The 23,656-nt window shown below is 41.4% G+C and overlaps 1 protein-coding gene across 1 annotated transcript in view; it reads right to left on the reverse strand.

Moving 5' to 3' along the window:
* Nucleotides 1-1,248: 1,248 nt before the first annotated feature.
* The window catches only part of CNNM1 (cyclin and CBS domain divalent metal cation transport mediator 1), a 31,282-nt gene continuing 8,874 nt past the window's right edge, over nucleotides 1,249-23,656 (reverse strand). The window contains exons 2-6 of the mRNA XM_015599883.1: nucleotides 9,005-9,148; nucleotides 5,939-6,079; nucleotides 3,793-3,962; nucleotides 2,004-2,103; nucleotides 1,249-1,593 (exon numbers count right to left, since the gene is read on the reverse strand). Coding sequence (XP_015455369.1) covers nucleotides 1,418-1,593; nucleotides 2,004-2,103; nucleotides 3,793-3,962; nucleotides 5,939-6,079; nucleotides 9,005-9,148 — 731 coding nt within the window. The 3' untranslated portion in view covers nucleotides 1,249-1,417. The remainder of the gene's footprint in view (nucleotides 1,594-2,003; nucleotides 2,104-3,792; nucleotides 3,963-5,938; nucleotides 6,080-9,004; nucleotides 9,149-23,656) is intronic.

The raw sequence follows: 23,656 nt of genomic DNA on the forward strand, positions 1-23,656 counted from the left end.
AAAGGAAAAAGCCAGATAACATCTTCCTACTACTTAAAAATTTTTTTTCAAAAAAGAAGGTCATCTAAATGAGGTGGGCTGGGGGACCTAATAAAGCTCTTTTCCTCTAGGGTTCCCACCTCTCTTGGTCCTCTGGAAGAGCCAGAACAGGGCCAACATGTCTAAGTAGGATTTAGTGACTCTACCCCAAAGTGACTCTACCTTGAGCAATGTGATGGATGGAAATCTTTAGAGAACCAAGATCGACCTGGTCCTACAGTCCATCACTCTCCCATCCAGAGTTCCTCTGAGTACTGATGCTTCCTCTGGCAAACTTGCTTGAGATTTTTTTGGTTTATATAGTATATGAATTTACCACAGTTTTTAAAAATTTTACAGAGCTTCTTCAACTCACATTGGGCTACCCCCCTTAGGTTTGGGCAGCTACTCCAATATCATTTCAGCTCTCTGGGCTAGGATGTGAAATTACAGTGTATATTGTTTCAATATCCCCACACAGAAATTGCATTCTGGAACATGACAGATCTCAAATCTGTATTTCATTGTGCTGTGAGAACTAGTCAGGACCCCGGAATACATCTAGGTAAGTCACTAACTTGCTGGGTGATTTGGAGCAAGTCAATTCTTTAGTTTCTCTATGTTAAAACAGTACCTACTTTTCATGTGCCAAGGACTGTTATATCAAGCTTTGGGACCCTCTTAGAAATCCAATACAAAGTGCTATGTAAAATCTTTTTTATAATAAGAGAAAACACCTCATTTAGCATTAAAATAGCCACTGTAAACACCAACAGCTAAAAGCAATGCAAAATTCAGAACAGTGAGTCAAAAACAAACAAACAAATGAAGAAAACAACAACAACAAAAACCTAGGGAAATAATTCTTTCTGGATCACACATCACAATAAATGTCATGCATTCTAAACACAAATGCAATAATTCTGAACAGGAAACAGCAAGAAGGAGCACAGAAGGGGCATAGCAAACCAGCCAGTAGCCCCCACCATGAGCATGCACAGCCAGCTGGCAGACACCTCTCCACCAGCTGAGATGTGGCGAACGTGGAAAGAAAAGCAGGTAAGCAACATATTGCACCAGCCTGGGACTTATATCCCAAGATCTTGCAGTCACTTCTGACTAACCCCGCAGACGCAATAACAGCATATTAGGTTTTCAAGTAAAGACTAGTGGATGAATTATCATAGCAAGAAGGAAAGACTGAACCTCCAGCAGAGCATACAAATCACCTGCCTTCCCTGGCAGGTGATAATAAATGGTGCCTCCACTCACAACCTCCCTCCCCACCATTCATCACTTGCACATGAGCAGAGAAGCAGCGAACATTCCAGATACACAGAAACGAAGCCCCCCGGTGGTCAGTGGGTACCTGGCAGGAAGCAATGTTCCTGGCAGAGCATTACAGAGAGGCTGCCAGCATTTGTGTTAGCCCCAGCCCAGGCTCAGAGTGCTTGGTCCAGGTCCCCAGAGTGGGCTGAGGCAGGACTACGTTGGGGAGGACGAGGGAGGGGTTTGAGAGATACATACGAAAGACAGAGGATCCAGCTAGACTTCCCACCTTCCGCATGTCGTTATCTAAGGACAGAAGATGCAGTGTGTTTCAGAGGCAATTCAAAAAGCACACCTTGTTATGGAATGCTCCCTCTTCCACCCCACCCCCAGCACCAATGAACCCTGCGAAAACCAGGCAATCAAATGGTAGCACAAAAAGCAAAATAAACTTGTCTTTTCGTATTAAAAAATAGCACTATGTATCCCTAACCTTTGATAACATTGCTGTCTACCATGTACTTTCACAAACAAACTCTGAATGAAAAATGAATCTTATACCTACTTTACAAAAGAGGACACTAGAGCCCAGGAAGTTAAATGGCTTGTCCAGGGTCACTAACAGGAGTCAAGACTTGAACCCAGGTGCTTTTTTTTTTTTTTTTTTAAATGTCCCATTGCTTCCCCAATAAGCTATGGCTTGGGAACTGGAATACCTGAGCAAGCAGTGGTCATGATAGCTGGGACACCATAGTAGGTGAAGGCTCCATTCTCGAAGCGAAGGCCTTCCTTACCCACCTCCACCTCCACTTTCCCCTGGAGAAAGAAAGAAGTGTACTAAGGGTGTGTACTCGCATTTCCAGTTCCATTATTGACTACAGCCCTAAGTACTCTGTCTGGATAACAAGTGGACCTAAGTTCTTATCACAGGGGAATGTGAATTCTGTCCAGACTTATGTTTCAGAAATAGCACCTCCAACTTCAGTAGCCCTTGGCAGTAAATTAATTGCTTAGATCATAAAGCAGCACCCAGTCATAAATAAGCAAGCTTTCCTCGCATACTATAATGGTCCTTCCATGATGCAGGTCCAGGCCCCAGCTAGCCCAGGGCCCTGTAAACTGCCTCGCTGGTTTAGTCGGATATTAAACCATCTGTAAGTCTGGTTGAGATAAAATCTTATTCTGTGTGAGCTTGTTTATCACCACTAATGATGATAGTTAACGCGTAGCATATAGTGTGCACCCATGGGCCTAACATTTTGTTATATGCACAGCCTGGATTCTCATTCATTGGGTCCCACAACCCTACAAGGCCCATACTACTTTCATCACCAGTTCACAGATGAATCAATTTTGAGGCTCAGAGAAGTTAAAAAACTCAGTCAAGGTCAGTTGGGAAGTGGTGTTATTAGAATTTTAAAACTAGATCTTTCTAATTTCTGAAACTACACTCTCGCCACTACATTTCACTCCCACCAACTTTGACTTGAAAAGTTAAATTTACATTAAGAATAAGACAGTAGATTGCATAGGTTCATGATGTTATTTAAACACTGTGATAGGACCCTTTTTGATCCCCAATGTGAAGAATGAGACTCTGTTTTTGGAGAAGGGAGGTCACTTTATTGGGGCTATTTGGAAAGATGGGTGCGAGGCAGACAGAACAGGTGGATTGGAACAAAGGGAAGCCATATCTAAATTAACGTGAGCTTCACTACGATTTTAAGATGATCACTATATTCAAGGTTCAGAAGATTTTGCTGGGAAGAGATGGAGAATAGTGACGAGCAGCATTGGGTGGAGCCAGGCCAGGGTGCCAGCAGTATCCAGTGCTGGAATCATGCTGGACACCTATTTATGGGCCTATCCAGGCAATTAGGGCAGAAGGTGAACACACTTATATATATGAGTTTTGGGGAAATGCTGTGCATCTTTCACTCAGTCATTCATTTCCTTCTGGGTCCTTTTAAGGAGGAGAAGTGTCAAGAGACTGCAAAGGCTGAGATGTTGCAGGGAAGGTGGATATATGTCCTGTGCACCTCAAGAGAGCAGAGCAAGGACCAGTGGGTGGAAGTCAGAGATGTTGAGATTTGCAATCAACAATGAGCAGGGATTTAAATGAGAGGTATCTGAAGTTTTGGAGGCACTGGACAGTTGCATTTCTGGGCATGGCCAAGCAGAAACAAGGTTTTAGGGATTCTGTACAGCAGCAATTTTGGAAGTCCAGCAGCAGAACGCCACTGCTGGAGAGGTACCTGCTGCGCCTCATCACAAACATAGCTGAGTGGTCAGATTAAATGCCATCAAGACCCCACTACTCCCAGGACACCAGCCAGTCATATCTGGCTCCTTCTTTGGGTCATGGACAAATGCCCACTCCACCTGGCCTTGTTCTCAAGGCAGCCAGCTGAGTCTTGGAATTTGGCATTGGGGAGTCATGGCTACTTCTCTCCAGCCTAGGGATGCCCTTGTCTTGCCCTTGGGGTCTCTGATTTTCCCACTCACCTGGAGAAGCAGCACAAAATAGTCCACAGGGCGGTTGCGCTGGTAGAGGTAGTGTTCTGGGGCTTTCTTGTTCTTCTCATCAAACTTCAGCTCCTGGATCACGTGGGGATGTTTCAGGAGCCGGAGCAGGATCTTCTCCGAAAGGTACAGAGACTTAAAGGGCTCCACTTCTAGGGAACAATATGAGGCAGGAGGAATTGGCAGCTGGGAGGAGTCAGGGTGGGCACACCACGGCAATCAGGGCATGTGTCTAGAGTCCCCTCCATTTGAGCTCCAGGCACCAGGCTGGCAGGATTCCTGCGACTCCCTTGGTTGGGGATTCTTAAACCCAGGAGATAGGCCTGTGCCCTATGGAGATGTGTGTCCTTGCACTGGCACCTTAGGAAACACAGGTCACCATTTTGGACATGCCAGTTTTGTTATTAATTTTCTCCTTGATTTTATTTAAAGTTGTGTATGGACTTAAAAAAGAAGGCAATCTTGCCATTTGCGACAACATAGATGAACCTAGAGAACATTATGCTAAGTGAAATAAGCCAGGCACTGGAGGACAAATAGTGCATGATATCACTTATATGATGAATCTAAAACAGTCAAATTCACAGAAGCCGAGTAGAATGCTAGTAGTCCGGGCTAGTGGGAGGGGAAAAAGAGGGGCTATTGGTCAAAAGGTACAAATTTTCAGTTATGACAGATGAGTAAATCCTAGAGATCTATGGCACAGTGTAGTGCCTATAGTTAATACTGTATTGTATACTTTAAAATTTGCTAAGAGGATAGACCTTACATTAACATACAAAAATAGTAATAAATAAAGAGGGTGGGAGGAAATTTCTGGAGGTGATGGATATGTTTTGGCATAGATTGTGGTGATGGTTTCATGGGTGTACACTCATCTCCAAACTCATCAAGTTGTATACATTAAGTATGTACTACATTTATATGTCAATCATACTTTAATAAAGTGATTTCGAAAAAAATAGTTGGGGATGGATAAGCAAGCCATGTAAACAACAAAGGCTTTGATGCTATAATCAAATGAAATATAGAGAATTTAATCTGACCTATTTGTATGACATATCTATTGAATGAAATGAAATTTCAAGTTAATAGAAACGGGTAGTTATTTAAGTGATATGTTCTCAACAATGTGAAGCATCCTTGCATCACATTTACATGTATTATTGTATATTATATTACATTAGCAGATATAGCTGCTTTGCTCTAGGAAATCAGACAGCCAGTAATTAAAAGAAATCTGTATTCAGAACTAGATAAAATGTTGAAAACTCTACTTTAAAGAACTCCAATTTATTTTTTATTTTTTATTAGTAATTATTATTATTTTTTGTTTTATTAGTTTCAAGTATACAGTACATTGGTTAGATATTTATATAGTTTATAAAACAATGCCCCTGAAGAACTCCAATTTAAAATTTTCTACTTTTTAGCACCTAGAACAGTACTAGCATGCATTACGTACTCAATAAATATATGTTGAATAAATTAAACATTGAACTTAGTAATGGGTGTGATCATTCTAGGTCAGCACATTAACTAGGCATAGATGAGGTCAGAGGTCAAAGATGAAGTTTACCTTCTTCACAAGAAGAAGTTTCTCTTTGGGTCTCTTATTTTTCTTTCTTCCACAGATCTCAAAATTCATAATCTACTTCTGTATATAAAGAACTCATATCTCATAGCCCTATAAGGCCCCTGGAGGATCCTGGACCCCAGGGGCTTGTTGCTGGGTAGGAAAACATCTTCCCCTCTGCCACAAACCCTCTGGGGCACCCCAACTCCAACAAGATGGAGGTTGGTCTCAATATCCCTCCAAGAAGTGAGTGAAGGAAGGGAAAAGTGCAGCAGTGGTTTCTTTAGCTCTTTTCTTGAATAGAAGAGAGAAAGCTGAGTTGTATTGTATTTACTTCCTGCCTAGAAGATTAGGCCTGGGGCTAGAAATGACAGTATGTGACAACCTGTCACCCTACCTAATGTAACTTTCTCTGCTGGATCAGTGGATCTCAGTCCCAGCTGCACGTTGGAATTAGGTTGCAAGGTAATAAAAAAGATTAGTGCCTGGGTTCCGCCCTCCAGATTCTGCTTTACCTGCCCGGGGTGAAGACACAGATGGGTAGAGTCATACCTGTGGCCATGAAGCGGTGTGTGGCCAGCAGAAGCTGTGGAGAAATCTTCACCCTCATCTCTGAGTCAGAAAGCTTAAACAAGGAGAAGTCATGGCGCTTTCTCTCCCGGTGTGGGACCCTCTGCTTTTTCCGATTGTCGGCTGCGGATCACAGGGACAGATTGCATGATCTCAGAATCACTGTGGGGTTTTGGAGGTTATCCCAGACTTCCTTTGGGACGACATGAATTTCTGCAAAGTGTCAACTGTAGGTGACGTTACAATACCTCTCTCCAGGGGTAGAAGGATGTTGATAAGGGTTGGAAGGTAGAAGATGCTATAATCTTCTCAGTGCTAGGTACACTTAAGAGGTACATAGTGGAAAACAGGAAAGGCTGGCATGGAACCCCCAGGGTCAGGATTCTGGGGCTGGCTTCTGTACTTCTGAGCTGTGTAACCTCTCTAAGCATCAGAACATTTGTTTGTTTTAATCTATACGAGGTTAATAATTAATAATAACTCTTCTACTCATCTCCTGCAGTTATTATGAGACTCCAACCAGAAGCTATCTGTGAAGTGCTTACAAAAAGGCATTCAAACATTGGAGACGTGAATCTCGGCATCAAGGGGTTTGGGAGTCCCAGGAGGTTGCTGTCTCTGTCCCTCTCCTGTCCCCAGCACTAGACTCACCTGGTCTCTTGCCACTGATTTAAACCACACTCTGAGCAGTACCCAAGGCATGCTGCCCAAGGAAGTGGGTGGTCACTGCCTCTTTCCACGCACAAGTCTCCTGCTTCAACTCTGCCCCCTTTATGGGGACAGAATTGGGAGAAATAAAGGAAAGAAGAAAGGAGAAGAACTGGAAACACCCCTATAACCTGCAAAGATGGGTTCTTTGGGCAGAGGCCTTCGGTAGGACCTGGAGGAACTCCAGAGAGCCTGATTATTGATTGATAAAATTTGCTTTTTCCAATTTAATATTTTTCTCCTTTCTTGTTTTTAAAGCTTTCTTGTTTTTAAAATATTTTTAAAAAAATATTTTTTTTTTTGAAGGGAGAAGGGGAGTTTTTGCTTTGGACATGTCTCTTTTGCTTTCCCTTAGTTTTGAGTGAAACCTGGAAACTTCCAGCCTATTTCATCTGTGCTAAGGAGAGCAGGAAAAGGGGTTTGGGTTTTCTCCAAATTTGACCTGGACAAACAGGGCTGTGGGGAATTTTCAGTGCAGACTAGACACAGTGGATTAGAGGGAACGAACCCCTGGGCCAGGGGCCCAGGGCCCAAGATGTGGCTGCCTTGGACAATCCCTCTCCTCTCGGAGCTTGCCTCAGCCACACCATTTGGGTTTCCTGTCAGAAGGGAGAAAGTGCCCTTCCACTGGCTGCTCTCGCTGGCCTGCCTTGGACTCTGGGCCCTGCTTTCATACTCCTTTTGCTCAGGTTGCAACCATAGTGAGATCCAGACCCAGCTTTCCTGTGGGTCAAGGTCAAGTGAGAAGCAACATAGTATTCCTGGCTCCCCGGCCTTCTCGAAGCTCTGAAGGAATCATGCCAGAAGCTTATTTACAAGAGTGGGAAAACTCTACCCCTTTCCTTGAGAAAGAAGATCAATTGCTCAGCAAGAGAGCAGCAAATATCTGCATTGGACCAGTTCTTTTGCTCTTGCTAGTGAGCAGCCGTCTGATTTGCATGACATGTTTGCTTAAATATCCATCTCCCTCCTCCTCCATCAAAATGCCACTTAACTTTTCATCATGGAGAATCATTCCTCTGATCTCCTTCTTCATTCCTTTTATTTTAATAGCTAGTATTTGGAGCATTAAGCTTGTGAAAACAAATGCCCTAAGAGGAGCTTACTCATTTAGACTATTTATCACTACTATCAGCCACTGACACTTTAGTGCGAATGTCTTCACCAATATATCTATTGAGACGCTTGGGAATTCTAAATCAAGAGTGATAGGCAGAGATGGAGAAGGGAGAAGGAAATGAGGGAGGAAAAGGTCAACTCTTACTTGAAGAACACAGGCCTGACTAGAGCATCACAGCAGTACCAGATACTCAGACACTTCTGGAACATTCTGTCAAGGTCCGGCCCACCTTTTAGGTTTGATCTCTTCCTAGTTCAAAAAGAAGTCACTCTTTCTTCACTGCTCACTGTCTTACAGTGTCAAAGCTTTTTCTACCAGGAGCTAGTTTTGGGCTGTTTCTAGCAAACTAAGAACAGGGGTCTGGAATGGGTTCTCTGAGGGGAGGAGAAGGTTTTGCTGTTCCATGAGGTAAAATTTGGAGGAAACAGTCCCTGGCCTCAGGACTCCCATGGATTAGGTTAACATTCTCATCCCGGAGACAAAGCATGTCTTTGTAAGGTTTGCAAGCAAAGCTTTGATAAGACTCAGTGACCGAAAGCAGTCACTATCTGCATAGAAGAGTCCATATTGTTCCCGAGGGGGAGGAGAAAGGAGAGTGAGAAGACCAGAAAGCGGGGAGCAGAGGGGGGAGCAGAGGCAGAAGCAGGGACAGGAGCTTGGGCTGAGGAAGGAAGAGAAAGGGAAACTAAGTGGTACGGCTGAAAAAGCCGAAGGGAGAAGAGCAGTGTCTAAGAAGGGACATTTAAGGTCTGGCTTAGGTTGCGGTGAGCAATCTCATGACAGTCTCCATTGCAAATGTTTTGATGTGAGTAGGATGTTGAATGGAACCCCGGGGAGTGTTGGGATCTGCATCCAGATGGACAAAGAGACAAAACAAGAACCACACAGGGAACAGAAACCAGGGCAGAGTGGTCCTCTGAGGTGCACTTCGTTTCCTATAGTTCCTTCTTCATGTAAAGGCCAGGAGGTCTCCTTTTCATAGTCTTGGTTCCTGAAGATTCCCTCCTGATAAACATTTAGCTAGCATGTTCTCGGGGACTTGGGGTGATTCCAGCCAGGGTATCTTGCCATGCCAGCACCTGGCATTAGGGGATTGACTTGCAGCAATGAAGGGGGCTTGTCCTGACACCTTTTCACACTGTATATCAAACTAAGCCAGCTCTGAGAGTCTCAGAGGAAAATAAGATGACCTTAGACAATGGCCAAGACCGTGCACTTACTGTAGAGGTCAGTTTCGTCTAGGATCTCTGACTTGATGATCTCTTCTATGATGTCCTCCAGTGTGACAATGCCCATCACCTCATAGAAGGGGTCGCCTTCTCCCTCATTATTCACCCGCTGGACAATGGCCAGGTGAGATTTTCCTAGAGAACAAATAAAGTCACAGTTAAGCATCTGGGGCATTTTCAGAGATCTTTCCTTGTGAGAAAATTATACAAAGTTGCTTTCTCACTAATCTCAGGACTGAACTTATCCTAGGATCTCTTTAAAATACGAGGTTTGTGTACAAGCTCATATAAAAATATAAAGTTTCTTTATATTTTTACATCTGTTTCCTTTTTTAGAAAAGTTACCTAATATACACAAAGCTAGTTAAAATTTTTTCCTTTTAACCTTTACATATTAGCAATTACAGTCGACCCCTGAACAATGTGGGAGTTAAGGGCACCAACCCTCATGCAATTGAAAATCCACACTTTTGACTCTACATTCAGCCCTTCCCATTTGCAGATCCAACCATCTGTGGGTCGAAAACAGTACTGGGAATGCGAAAATACAGTTTTTGAGCCATGGTAGGTTGAATCCACAGATGCAAAACCAATGGACATGAAGGGTTGACAGTACTTATTGAAAAAAAACCCACATGTAAGTGGACCTGTGCAATTCAAACCTGTGCTGTTCAGGGGTCAACCCTATATCTAAGCTGAAGGAGAATGAATAGTCTAATTGAAAGAACAAGAATTTGGAGTTAGAAAAATTAGGTAGTAGCCTTATCCTCCTTCAAACATCTCTCATCTCCTACCCTCTCACTATCTATGCAATAGGCCCTCGTCAAATCCTTTAACCTCCACTGATTCTCAAGCTTCTCATCTAGAATTAGGGAATAATACCATTTGTTGATTTTAAAACATGCCCTCCAATTCTTTGATACACCTCTCATCGAAAGGTGTGGTCTCTATCCTCTTCCCTTGAGTCTGGGCAGGCTTGTGACTGCTTCAAACAATGGAGAACAGGAAAGTGTCTGCATGAGACTGCTGAAGCTAGATCATGAAAGGCATGTGGTTTCTGCTACAGAAGTACTCTAAGAAGTCACTATGGTGGAGAGGCCACATGTAGATTCTTAGGTGACTGTGTCAGTTTCTGCTACAGAAGTACTCTAAGAAGTCAGACCACTACCCTGAGGTCACTATGGTAGAGAGGCCACATGTAGATTCTTAGGTGACTGTGTCAGCTAAGCCTGGCCTTTCAGCCATCCCACCAAAGCACTAGACAGGTTAGCAAAGAAGCCATCTTGACAGTGGATCTACAATCTCAGCTGATTCAGCGCCCTCTCAAAAGTCCTCCAAACCCATAAAAGTCATCTCCAGTGCTGGCACAGACACTGAGAGTCAGAGATAAGCAATTCTCACTGTACCTTGTCCAAATGCCTGACGCATAGAATCTGTGAGCATAATAAAATGGCACCCATAAGGTGACTGTGGAGCTCAAATGACCTAGTGGATATGTGAAAGTGCTTTGTAAACTGTAATGTGTCATAGACAGTCAGTTAATTTTCACTGTCCAACAACTGAATAATAACAGTTACCATTTATTGAGCTCTAATGGTTATTGATTCATTTAATCCTCTTAACAATCCTTGAGGCAAGTACTATTTTTATCTCCATTTTACAGATGAAAGAACTGAAGCACAGAATGGTTAAGTAGCATACCCAAAGTTACACAGCCACTCATAAGTGGCAGAGCAGGATCGCAAACCCAGATAACTGGGTACAGTTCTAACTTAGGGACCAAGTCTTACCCAACAGTCCTGCTTCTTCACCTTGGTTTATTTTCATCTGCTGATAAATACATTTCCTGGTCCTGTTTCTAAAATAAAAATCTGGGTGGTTCTTTTCCTTATCTAAGAGACATTTAAGGAAAAACCTAGGGTACTGACTCAGATGTTGTTCTTGCAAAAAAAAAAGAAAAGGAAGTTCATGCTTTATCAGAGTTACTTTTTATAAGCTTTTGCTTGGTCATTGCTAGAAAAATATATCAAATAAGAAGAATAGTCAGTTTGCTGGAGGCAAAATTAACCATTAAAGTGGAAATACATGAGCTTCTGTATCAAATACCTCAAATCACAATAAAGCTATGTATTGGGATTTTTAATTGGAAAGATGGCAAGAGTAGGCTCTAATTTCTTTTCCACCTTCAACTTGTCCTTCAGCTTACTTTTCAACTGATCAGATCCTTCCACTGCCCTGCTCAAATACTCTTCATGGCTCCTCAGTGTGCATGGAATCAAATTCAGACTCATGAGTTTGGTATTCTCAAGACTGAAAAATGTGGCTCCCTCCCATCTTTCTAACTGCATGCCTTGCTACATCCCTAATCATTCTATATTACAGGTGCCCAGGTTACTTCCATGTCCTCAGCTTCCTCCATGTCCGTTTTCTAAGTCTTTGCTCACATTGTTTCTTTCCCCCATTCCATCTCCACTGGGCCTTCGAGTTCCAGCTCAGGCACCTGCTCCTCAAGAAAGCTCTCCTGGATATTCTCCATTCTGAAGCTGAACCAGCCTCATCTTATGGGTGTTTTTAAACCTTTGATAACACTATTAGAGCATTTTCACACACTTTATTGCTTGTCATAACTAGCAATGTATGTGCCTTCTACTGAACCATGTCTCTTCCTCAAATCATAAGCTCCTTCAGGACGCAGACTTAGATAGGGTACCTTCCATATAACAGGCAGTCAACTAATACCTGATGAATGAACTAAGACTGAATAAAAATCCATAGTGGATATAATAGATAATATTGAAACCGAACACCAAAACCTTTACTTTTTGATAAAATATAATGTGTTTAAATTAAAATTTAAGCTCTGCTTCAGTGGTTCTAAATCGTTTCTTTGAAACAACTGCATCCTACCCAATTGGACTGAAGGGTTTTATAGTTTAAATTAGATTATGCTACTTGTTAGAACATGCTCAATTTAAAGTGTTTTTTTTGTTTTTTTTTTTTCCCCAACATAGTGTTCTTACACTTATGGCACTAGTTCTCACTTTTTTGCTAACATATGCTAACAGATGACAAAACAAATGACTAGTATAATGGAAAAACTTAGAAAAGTGATTTCTTAAAATTATTTTCTATAACTGGATAATCATTGTAATGTGGAGCCCAGAATATATATAATATAGTTATACTTCCCACCACTAAGAGATTAGTTCATACAACGGGATTAAATAAATTAACATTTTATGATGTTTCACAAAGAGTACCATAACTTCCACATGAATATCTACCATTGGTCTACACTTTATAAGGTCAATTTGAGGACACAGTACGTGATCACCAGGGAATAGAGATTTTAAGTCCTAATTTTATAATATCAAGACAATATGCTTATGTAACCTCTTTAGAAACATTTTGTAATCCTCAATCAACCTTTATGATCCCCTCAAGTGCCTATAGAGATCTACAAACAAATGAAAAAGTCATTCTTTCTTAGGGTCAGACTGGAACAGGAATTAGCAATCACATAATTCTTTTCTGAGCTGACATGGGGACAAGAAAACCAGCTGTTCCCATGATACACATATCTGAGGTTCTTCCTCTCTCAAAAGAGTTGGCCTTTGAGAGATGTATCTCTTTGTACCCCTCCTCTTCCTGAGCCCCAGAACTGATGGGGATGACCCCAAAGGAAGCCAGTCTTGAAACATGGAAAAGTTAGTTACTCCCTCCTGCCATAGCATTTTGAACGTAGCTCTCTATTAGCATTTATAAGAACAACAATAATATCTATTATTATTGTAGCAGCCACCATTTGCTGTACACACACTAGGGGCCAGGCACAGTGTTGAGCATCATACACCATTATTTCACCAAGTTGTTGTTCTCTATTTATGTGTCATCCCCCCACCATGATGGTAAGCTCTCGGAAAGGCAACAGGTATGTTCTACTTATCTTTGTTTCCCCAGAATCTTGAACAGCGCCTGGCATAGAGTGAGAACTCCATAAGTAATGGGTGATAACTAGATATCCATATGCCTACCTCACACTATACACAAAAATTAGTTCAAAATGGACTAAATGCTAAAATGTAAGGGTGAAAACTACAAAAATTTTGGAAGAAAATGTTGGAGTAAGTCTTTGTGACCTTGGAGTAGGATTTTATTTTTTTTTGGTAAGACTCCAAAAGGACAAGCAATCAAAGGAAAAGCAGTACACAAACTGGACATCATCAAAATTAAAAAGAGACACTATTTTTAAAAAAGTGAAAGGCAACTTACAAAATGGGAGAAAATATTTGCAAATCATTTATCTGATAGGGAACTCGAATCCAGAATATATCGACTCATAAAAACATAACTCAATTAAAAAGTGAGCAAAGGATGTAAATAGACATTTATCCAAGAAGATATACAACTGGTCAATAAGCACATGAAAAGATGCTCAATATCTTCATCATTAGGAAAATACAAATGAAAACTGTAATGAGATATCACTTCATACCCACTAGAATGGTTATAATTAGAAAGACAGACATTAACAAATGTTGATGAGGATGTGGATAAATTGGAATCTTTAGATTGCTGGTGGAATTATGAAATGATCCACCTGCTTTGGAAAACAGTCTGGCAGTTTTTCAAAATAGTAAACATAAATTATCAGCAATTCCACTCCTAGGTTTACACCTAAGAGAAATGAAAACATATGTCCACACAAAGATGTATACACAAATGTTAACAGCAGTATTACTCCTAATTGCTAAAAAGTGGAACAGTTCAAATGTCCATCAATTGATGAATGAATAAACAATATGTGGTATATCCAAATAATGGAATATCATCTGGCTATAAAAAGGGAATGAAGTATTGATACAGGCTACAACAGGGACAAACTTTGAAAACATCATGCTGAGTGAAAGAAACTAGACAAAAGGCCACACATTGTTTGATTCCATTTATAAAACTTCCAGAATAGGTTAAACTATAGAGAAAGTAGTTAATCATTGCCAGGAACTAAGGGAAGAAGGAAATAAGAACTGCTTCATGAAAAGAAAATAAGCTGAAATGAAGAGCAATGCTGGTTTGGACATGGTGGTAATGCTGGTAAGATGCTAGTTCAGAGTACCTGGTTGTCATTTTGTGCTCTAGGATGTGGCAGAGACCAAAAGTGAACACAAAGCTGCCAGGAGACCAGGAATGGTGGAGAGGGAACCCAAGTGAAGCTGCCAGGAGACCAGGAATGGTGGAGAGGGAACCATCTTATGATTTTCTGTGGCAGTGAAAATGGTGGATGAGGGATGGAGGTTTGTCACAGATGGGAGGAGAGAATGTGAGAACAAAGCACTGTGGGCCTGGGAAATAGTAGGTTCACATCCCTATTAGAGGTCTTATCAACCCTGAGGGATGATTTATGAGTATTTAAAACTCGTAAACTGGGGCAATAAGAGTTCAAATTTCCTAAGCGTTTCCATCTTTTTCTGGACAAACATTGGTTTCTCCTCCCATGGATGAGTGTTGTGTTTACTTCCTAATGGCTTACTTAGGAAGGGCTAAGTAAGCCATTAGGAAGTAAGAGGGAGGGAGGGCTTCAATTTTGGCTAGTTCCCTCTTCTGCCTTTCTATGAGGTTCTGTGAATGGGACCTGTGGCCTTTCCTGTTAAGCTGTGCCTTTATTGACTAGCAGAATTCCTCAATTGTCTTCTCATGACTTTTAGTCCATTAACTTCAGTTTCCTTCCAATTTACCAGAAAAGCAGGAAGACTGTGAATTAATTTAGGCTAATAATGATGATGAGCATTAACATTTATACAGAACTTCATAATCATTAAGCATCTCTTGAGAACTTAGTTAGAAATGCAAATTTTCAGGCCCCATCAAAGATCTAGTAAATCAGAATCTCAGGGGGTTCAGCCCAGTGATCTGTAGTTTAATAAGCTTTACAGCTGTTATGATGCAGGGTAAAGTTTGAAAACCACTGGTTTCTGGGTGGGCTTTATGGCATTCTGGTTATTTGTCTGATCACCTATTAATGAGGAAGAGAAACAAGCACTGAGATGTCTAGTTAAATCCTGGTCCCTTTGGTACACCTGATTTAAGTCACAAGATGCTACATGAAAAGTCTAAAAAGAACTTCCTGGAACAAAGAGTAGCTGTGGTGGCAAGCTGATGAAAGCTTTCTCTCATATGATCTGGTAGTTAAGGTATTTTGTTGACATGGGGAAGAGAGGGGTTATTGACCGTTTAATGCTGAGCTTGGAGGGGTTTTCTTTGTAGTGTCTGTACCAATTATTTCTGAGACAAGCTGAGGCACTATACTATTAGGCTCTTGGTGTGTCTGAGGTCAATAACATTTCCCACTACTGAAAGTCAAAATATTTTTTTCTGTTGTTCCAAGAATCCAAAGGGTGGTCCTAGTACTGGTTACCAGTAGTGCTCTATCTCATTACCCTGGCATCAATGTACATTCCCAAACTACAAGTCAGATTTCTTAGAAGGGCAACTAGGTTTTCAGATTTTGTTTTTAAAGTGGTGGATCTCAACTGGGGTTGATTTTACCTTTCAAGGATATTTGGCAATGTCTAGAGACAACCTGAGTTGTCACAACGTGGGGCGGGGGATGCTGCTGGTAATGTAGTGAGTAGAGGCCAGGGATGCAGCTAAACATCCATCAATGCCCAGGACAGCCCCATAGCAAAGAATGTCAACAGTGCTGAGGTTAGAACCTTGCTTTAAAGGGACAGAAAGTTAGAAAGTAGCAGTAACTTCACAGCTGTATTTTGGTATTTGAAGAAGTTGAAATATTCTCTGAAGGGTCTTTAATAAATAAGCTTCTAGAAGGTTTAGGCACATGCACAGAGAAGAGCTCCCAAGGACCTTGTTAGTATACTTCCTATGCCTTAAAAAAAAAATAATTGATTTGCTTACTCTCTGTTTCAAAAATAGCTATAGTACTTTGGTAAGGTAGCTGTTCCCAAGATAAAGTACAGAAGCTTGGAAGGAAGCATATCACTCAGAAATAGAGAATTAAGGAAAGCAGAAATCATTTTATGGTTTTATGGTTTCTGCCTCACTTATGACCTTCACCTTGTAAAATACAGTGGCTTTTGCCACGTTCTTACTCTCCCCGGTGTCCCTGTAGCATCTTTTGTTCATTTGGTAGATAGTACTGAGTGCCTCATCTTTCTTACCTTGGTCTTGGTAACCCTCTACCACTCAAAGTGTGTTCCTAGGAGCAGTAGCATTGAACATATCCTGCGCACTTATTCAAAATGCAGGTTCTCTGGTCCCACCCTTGACCTACAGAATCAGGATCTTGGGTGGTGAGGTGGGGCTCAGACGGCTGTTTTAATGGTGTCCCAGATGATTCTTATGCATGCTAACGTTTGAGAAGCACTGCTCTTGACACTTACTACTCAAAGGGTGCCCTTGTGAGCTTGTGACAGATGCAGAAGTTTGGCCCCCATCCCAGCAGTCTGAGTCAGAATCTGCATTACCTCAAGATATCCAAGTAATTCTTACGCACATTTGAGTATAAGAAGACTGGTTAGGACGACCCTGGTTTTCTTCTCACCTTTTTCTGTTTTCATTGTGGATTCCTTTACCTTATCCTCACCTAAAGATAAATATATCTCAGAGACTCTAGCTCAGTGATTCTCAACCCTGTCTGCATGTGGGAATCACCAGAGAGCTTTAAGATCTATTGATACCTGGGTCCCACTCATAGAAGTTCTGATCTAATTAGTTTGGGGTGTGGTCCAGGCATTGAGCTGTTTAGAACTTCTTTAGAAGACTCTAAAGAGCAGGTATCGTTAAGAACTTTGCTCCAATCTTTGATCCTCTGCTCTTCTCTCTCTTCTTGGTTAAAAATCCCAGCAGAGCCCATCACTTTAAATATCACCATCACCTCTTTTCCTGAGAACTAAATTTATATGTAACATCAGTGTCTATTTTGAACTCTCATCCTGTTCTAGAATTTTGCCTGAGCAGTCCCCTTGTCTTGTCAAAATCACTTATCCAGTTAGGAACACATGATCTTCAAGATCCGCTATCCCTGCTTCCTCCCTTTGCACTACAATAAATGGCACCATTGACCTTCTAGTTACACAGTCCTAACCCAGGAGTCATTTTTAATCCCCTTTTCCTTTGCTCCTATTTTGAAAAAAAAAAAAAAATCCCTATATTCTTCCAATTCGTCTTTTCTTCCTTCATTTTTTAAGCAAATATTTATTGAATGCCCACAATGTGCCGAGCACTATTCTATTCCAGGCACTAGAAATGCAGCAATGAATACCCTGGACAAGATCATGTTCCTTCTGTAGCATACATTCTGGTAGGGGCGGGTGACAGATAATAAGCCAGATAAATATGTAAAATCTATAGAAAAGCAGAGGAGAGTGATGAGGGAGTGTGTGGGAGTGAGCAGGTGTTACAATTTTAAGTAGGGGAAGCCAGGTTTGAACTCCTGAGAAGGTGATAATTAAATAAAAATCTGAAGGTGGTGAGGTAGGAAGCCCCATGGATATCTGGGGTTTATCTCTGCAGCAGAACAAGATGCAAAGACCCTGAGCCGGAAGTGTAACCGATGTGCTTGAGGAATGGCAAGGAGGCCAGAGGGCTGGTTGCAGAATGTGAGAGAGGATAGTAGTAGAAGCCAAGGTCAGGGAGGTGAGGGAAGGGACAGACGCAGTTGCAATTAAGCCTGTAAGGTTTTTGTAAGGACTTTGCCTCTAACTCTGGGTGAGATACAGTCATTATAGAGTTTTGTGTTTCTGTGTGTATATTTGTTTCTTGGCAAAAAAAAAAAAAGCAAAAAAAAAAAAGCGACATGATCTAACTTATGTTTTCAAAGAATCTCTAGCTATTGTGTTACGAATGGACACAAAGTGGGCAGAGGTGGACACAGAGAGATCTCACAGGAAGCTCTGGCATTCATCCGAGCGAGAGGTGGGTGGCAGCTTGGATGGGAATGGTAGTAGTGGAGGTGGTGAGATGTAGTCAGATTCTCTAGATAGGCTGAAAGTGAAGCCTATGTGAGGGGCTGGATGTGAGGCAAGGGAGAAAGAGAACTTTAGGCCTGCACAACAACAAGAGTGGAACTGCAATTTATAATTTGGGGATATCAAGTGAGTAGGTTCAGCAAAGAGGGCAAAAGTTCGGTTTTGGACAGGCTTAAGGTTGATATGCCTTTTAGATCTCCAAGTGGAGATATCAAGTAGCAGTTGGAAACAGAAGTCTCGAGTTGATGATATCTTTGGGAGAATGAATGAAATAACCAAGGGAGTGAGAATAGACAAAGAGATCCATTTCTGAGCCCCAAGGCGTTCTAATATTTAGAGGTCATAGAGACGCAACATCCGTGCAACAAATATTTGAGCATCTGATATAGGTAGGCCCTGCTCTAAGTGCTGAGATTGTACCAGTGATTACAATGTAGGAGGAACCAGTAAAGGAGACTGAAAAGGAGTGTCCAGAAGGTGTTGAAGTCTCAGAGATGTCCCCCGCTTCCAATTGCAAGTGTATAGTCCTTAATTTCCACACCTTCACTGGATCCTGACTGACTGCACTAATATCCTATCCAATCCTCTTTTTGTTTTTATCCGGCTTTAATCCATTCTATCCATCAAAACCAGATTGCCCCCAAACATTGCATTTATGAGGTTATTCCTCATCTCAGTAACATGTATTAGTTACTAGGGAGAATCATTTCTGAAGTCTTCTTGCTGTATTAAAGGCTTCTGTGGTTTTTTTGGTATATACTTTGCCTTCTTTCCAACTATTCTTTCTAAATGTATTATGCTCATCCCTCATTCAAAAAATAACTGGTCTAAGGATACTCAGCTAATAAATTGTAGAGACAATATTTGAATTCAGGGAATTGAATAGGACCCACCCTAGCGGTGTTTGTGGAAAGCTCCAAGACATAACTAAACAAAACCACATACTTTAACCTCAGGCCTCTCAGACTCAGAACTGGTCTTAGAGGCTGTCTATGGGGCCAGTTTGTCTTTCACCAGCTTCGGGCTAACCATAACCAGGATACTCTGCGTAAAAATCACCATGATGACGCAGAGTGATCCGGTTAAGCTTTGGCCGATGGTAACATTCTCAGGCTATGAATCCAACTCAGATATGAGGAAGATACACTGAAAAGCAAATAAGGCTGGCCTTAGTTGTCCAGAGATAATTTAGTTTGGGGCCAGTACAGACACTATGGTCAAACTAGACTGGTCTCTGGGAGAAGAGAGAGATGTGGCTCTTGGGGGCTTTGTTTGAAGTAAACCAGAGACCTGAGGTGACCTTAAAACTCACCATTTTGAAGCTTCTCCTTCCAGGTGAAGACAGTTTAAAGCTACTCCAATGACCTCTACACTGTTCCTGGTACAAACCAAGCTGATTCCTTTGAGCACAGGTCAACATTCACCCCGTTTTCCAGTTTTTGCCATAGTGGCGATTGCCATACCTACTGTTCGCTGGGTGCACACATTCATCATATCTCTGAAAAGTGAAGACTGTTGTTACTAATCTGTGGGTGAGAAAACTGAGACTCAGAAATATAAAGTGAGTTGCCCAAGGCCCAGAGTTAGCGAGTGACGGAGCCAAGAAACGCACCTAAGTGTGTCGGCCTCCACAGTCTGTGCTCTTTCCAACACACTTTGCAGACTCCACATATCAGGCCAAATCTCAGGTTTCTTATCTCGAACGCCTTAAGAACAATGGGAACGAATGCCCAGCATCTCACCAGTGAATCAGCAGGGGAGGAAAGGGCTTTGAACGTGGAAGGGGAAAGAAGGGGTCATGGTCTCACATCCTCAGAATACTTCTGCCTTCTGGCCCAACCCTTCCCATATCTAGTCCAGTCTATCTATCTATCTATCTATCTATCTATCTATCTATCTATCTATCTATCTATCTATCTATCTATCTATCTTCTTCCCTCTCTCCCTCCCTTCCCTTCCCTTCTTTTTCTTTCTTTCTTTCTTTCTTTCTTTCTTTCTTTCTTTCTTTCTTTCTTTCTTTCTTTCTTTCTTTCTTTCTTTCTTTCTTTCTTTCTTTCTTTCTTTCTGTAAGGGTAAGGAAAGAAAGTGATAGGATTAGTGTTCTTATAAAAAGAGACAGCAGAAAGTGTTTGCATAGCCTCTCTCTGTTTCTCTCTCTCTCTCTCTCTCTCTCTCTCTCTCTTTCTCTCTCCCTCTCTCCCTCCCTCCTTCCCTCCCTCCCTCCCTTCCCTCCCTCCCTCCTTTCCTTTTTTTTGTGGACTGGTTGGAGCTTTGAGGGTTTCACTGATCTGATTCCGATATTTATTATATGGTCATGTTTTTTTATTTGCCTGAGATGCCTACGGAAGGGGAGAGTTTTGGGTGAGGAAACCTAATATTAACTGATGAAAGGATAAAAGAGATGTAAGGAAATTGCCATAACTCAATTTGTATTTCGTGGGCCCTATTCAAAGTAAATAGCTTTCAGTTTTATTTATTATATACAGTGACTTTTACATGGGTTGGATCAGAAAAGCATTTGTTATCCAAAATGTCTAACTATTCATTCAACTAGATCTGTTAGGTAAGAAGCAAATGGAGTGTTTGCTGTACAGGCATTATCTTTAGCTTTTGCAGTAAACTTACAATGTAGTTTATTATTCCCATTTTAAAAAGAAGGAAGATAAGCCTCGTTTGGAGTGGGACCTGCTCCAGTCACACAGCTAGTAAATGGAGGAGCTGGGATCTGAGCCCAGGTGTCTATGACTCTGTGTCTGTGGCTCCATGGCCTGAGGCGGCGAGTCACAGATGTGGCTTCTGGTTCTACCTCAGTTACTAACATTGAGCAGGCCACTCATGTCTCCAGATCCCAGGTGCCTCATACACAAAACAGGGATAAAATCTACCGACTTCACATGAATGATGAACACAAAATGCATTGCTGTTTTTGGAAAGATCTTTGTCAATGTAAAGGCTTTGCAACTGACTACAAGGACTTATCATTGCTATTTTTATTATTTGTCTTTTCTGGGCAGCAGTTTTCTCCACTTTAAAATTAAAGGATGAGACCAGGTGATCTTCAAGGTGCCTTTGTGGCTTTAAAATTCTATGCTTTTATAGTTTAAACAGTCCTGGGCTGCAAAAACAGTTTGAGGTTACAGGGTGCTTCTTCGTGATGATATATGATATGCTAGAATTTTAACAGTGCCAATAGTTACAGCCTCTTGCATTTACAAAGGGCTGTGAACTCTTAATGTTTGTATTTTAATAGTGAAGAATTCCATTGGAATAAGATGAGAAAAAGCTGCCTTAACACATGCTAGATATTTTTTAAATCTGTACAATCAAATCAAATCACTTTCTATCAAATCAGAAAGAAAGACAAAAGTGTTATTCTCCTAGTCCTGTAGCAACCTCAATTTGGAAAAAACAAAAGTCCTTTTCTCTAGTGACTAGTTAAAAAAAAAAAAAGAGGCTGTACTTTGTAGTAATTATCCTGCTCCAATTCATCAGAAATAGAGTAATCAACGCATTTATCGTGAAAAAAAATTTCTTGAGCCACTAAATGGCCAACCATGTCACCCAGAACACCATGGTTACCAGCGTCATCAGGGCATGAAAAAATAGTCGTTAGTCACTAGAATCTAAGCCGGTTGGCTGTTTGGCTTGCTAAGCAACACTATAAAAATAGCAGAGTAACAACCCATTATCTAGAAGTCTAACTTCACAGAGCTTTGAATCTGGTCCCAGAAGGAATATCCCAGGTCCCACCAACCCCATACCCGAGGATCCCAGTCAAAGCCTAAGTAATCATTTATTCAACAAATATTTATTGAAGCTTATTGTGTACCAAGCACACGATTCCCAACACATGTATTTACTTGGTTTCTCATTTAAATAGAAGCTCTGAAATAGATACAGATAAGAGTGGTTTTGTGATGAGTGAGGTGGGGGCGGGGATTTGCTTGAGGCCTATGCAAAGAAAACTAGCAGCTGATAGCCAGAGGATAGAGAAAAATAAGAAAGTAGACAGAACTGCTTTATAATACTGCACAAAATAACTATATTCTCATGACCATGCTCCTGCGTCATCAAGAAAAGATTAAGTTATACTTAGGATCCTTTGTTAAGGAAGGCAGGAATGGGTACAAAACATTTTAGAAATATCACCACCAAAAATGGTTAGAAGATAACCATTTTGGCATTTGGAGGGAAGAGAAATTATGTTTGACAAACACGTCATTCTACCTAGTTCCCTGTTTTGCTGGAAGAAAAGCAGCATTATGATCATTGCTTTGCCAGCACTCGGATGTTTGTAGGTTCCCTCTCTGCCTTTATTTTTCGAGCTCAAGCTCCTGCCTCAACCGCAATGCCCTTTCCCTTCCTAATCGCTTATCAGAGTCCCTTTCCTTTTACTTCCTTAGAGTTTTCCCAGATCCTTCCAAGAAATTATTTCTCCCTTCTCCCTTCATCCACAGATGTCTGGATGCTCTTGCCTGTCCTCCATGCTGCTTTGTTTCATTTCTATCATGGCCCCTCTTCCTTTCAGGCTCCTGGAGGGCAGGGTCTTTCCCATATTTATATCCACATCCATCTCCCAGAGCCCTGATAGCCCGGTACTCAGTGAATATTATTGCACTCAACTGCCCAGATAAGATCAACATCACTAGAGGTAGAGGGAGTATTGGTTGGCAGAGGTGGCACTTTGCTTTCCCTAATGGATGTTAAATGGCCCAGGAACCCCACATGGTGCCCACACTAGCTCTCTCCTCAGAGCCTTTGCATGTCTGTTCCCTTTTCCTGGAAAGCTCTTGCTTTGGTACACTCTTTACCACCCTGTAGGATCCAACCCAAATATTACTTGAGGAGGAGGGAGTCTACCCTTTCCCACAAGACCAGCTCAGGCACCCCTATTTTATGCTATCATAGCTCCCTATACTTTTTCTTCAAATCACTTGCCGCCATTTGTAATTATTTATTGGTTTGCGTATATCTCCCTATTTGTAAGCACAAAGAGGGAAGGAGGCCTGACATAGAATAATGTCACATGGAAGGAAGGAAGGAAGGAAGGAAGGAAGGAAGGAAGGAAGGAAGGAAGGAAAGAAAGAAAGAAGGGAGGGAGGAAGGAAAGTAAGGAAGGAGGGGAAGAAGGAAAGAAAAAAGGAAAGAAAAAACGAATTGAGAAGAATCTCAGTTTGGAAAGGAACAGACAGCAGAAAATAAAAAGAGGATTGAGAGTTGTTATTGAAGGTCCATGGGTCTTCAAATGTGGGTCTAGAGGCAAACCAGTTTAAGAGAGTACTAAGAAAATCCATAAACTCCCAAGGAAAGTAGGGAAGGAGGGGAGGAAGGAAAGAAAAAAGGAAAGAAAAAACGAATTGAGAAGAATCTCAGTTTGGAAAGGAACAGACAGCAGAAAATAAAAAGAGGATTGAGAGTTGTTATTGAAGGTCCATGGGTCTTCAAATGTGGGTCTAGAGGCAAACCAGTTTAAGAGAGTACTAAGAAAATCCATAAACTCCCTCCTCTGAGAAGCCCAAATGCTTTAAGGGATCCAGAAACACAACCAATTATATTTTGTTGTTAAAAAATGGATTGAGGTAAGCTATTATAGTCTTCAAATAAAAGAGGACTCACAAAGGATGATAAAAAGAGAAAATGGAATATAACTTCAGCC

Source organism: Pteropus alecto, unplaced genomic scaffold, assembly GCF_000325575.1.
Source record: "Pteropus alecto unplaced genomic scaffold, ASM32557v1 scaffold88, whole genome shotgun sequence".
Taxonomy (NCBI): Eukaryota; Metazoa; Chordata; class Mammalia; order Chiroptera; family Pteropodidae; genus Pteropus; species Pteropus alecto.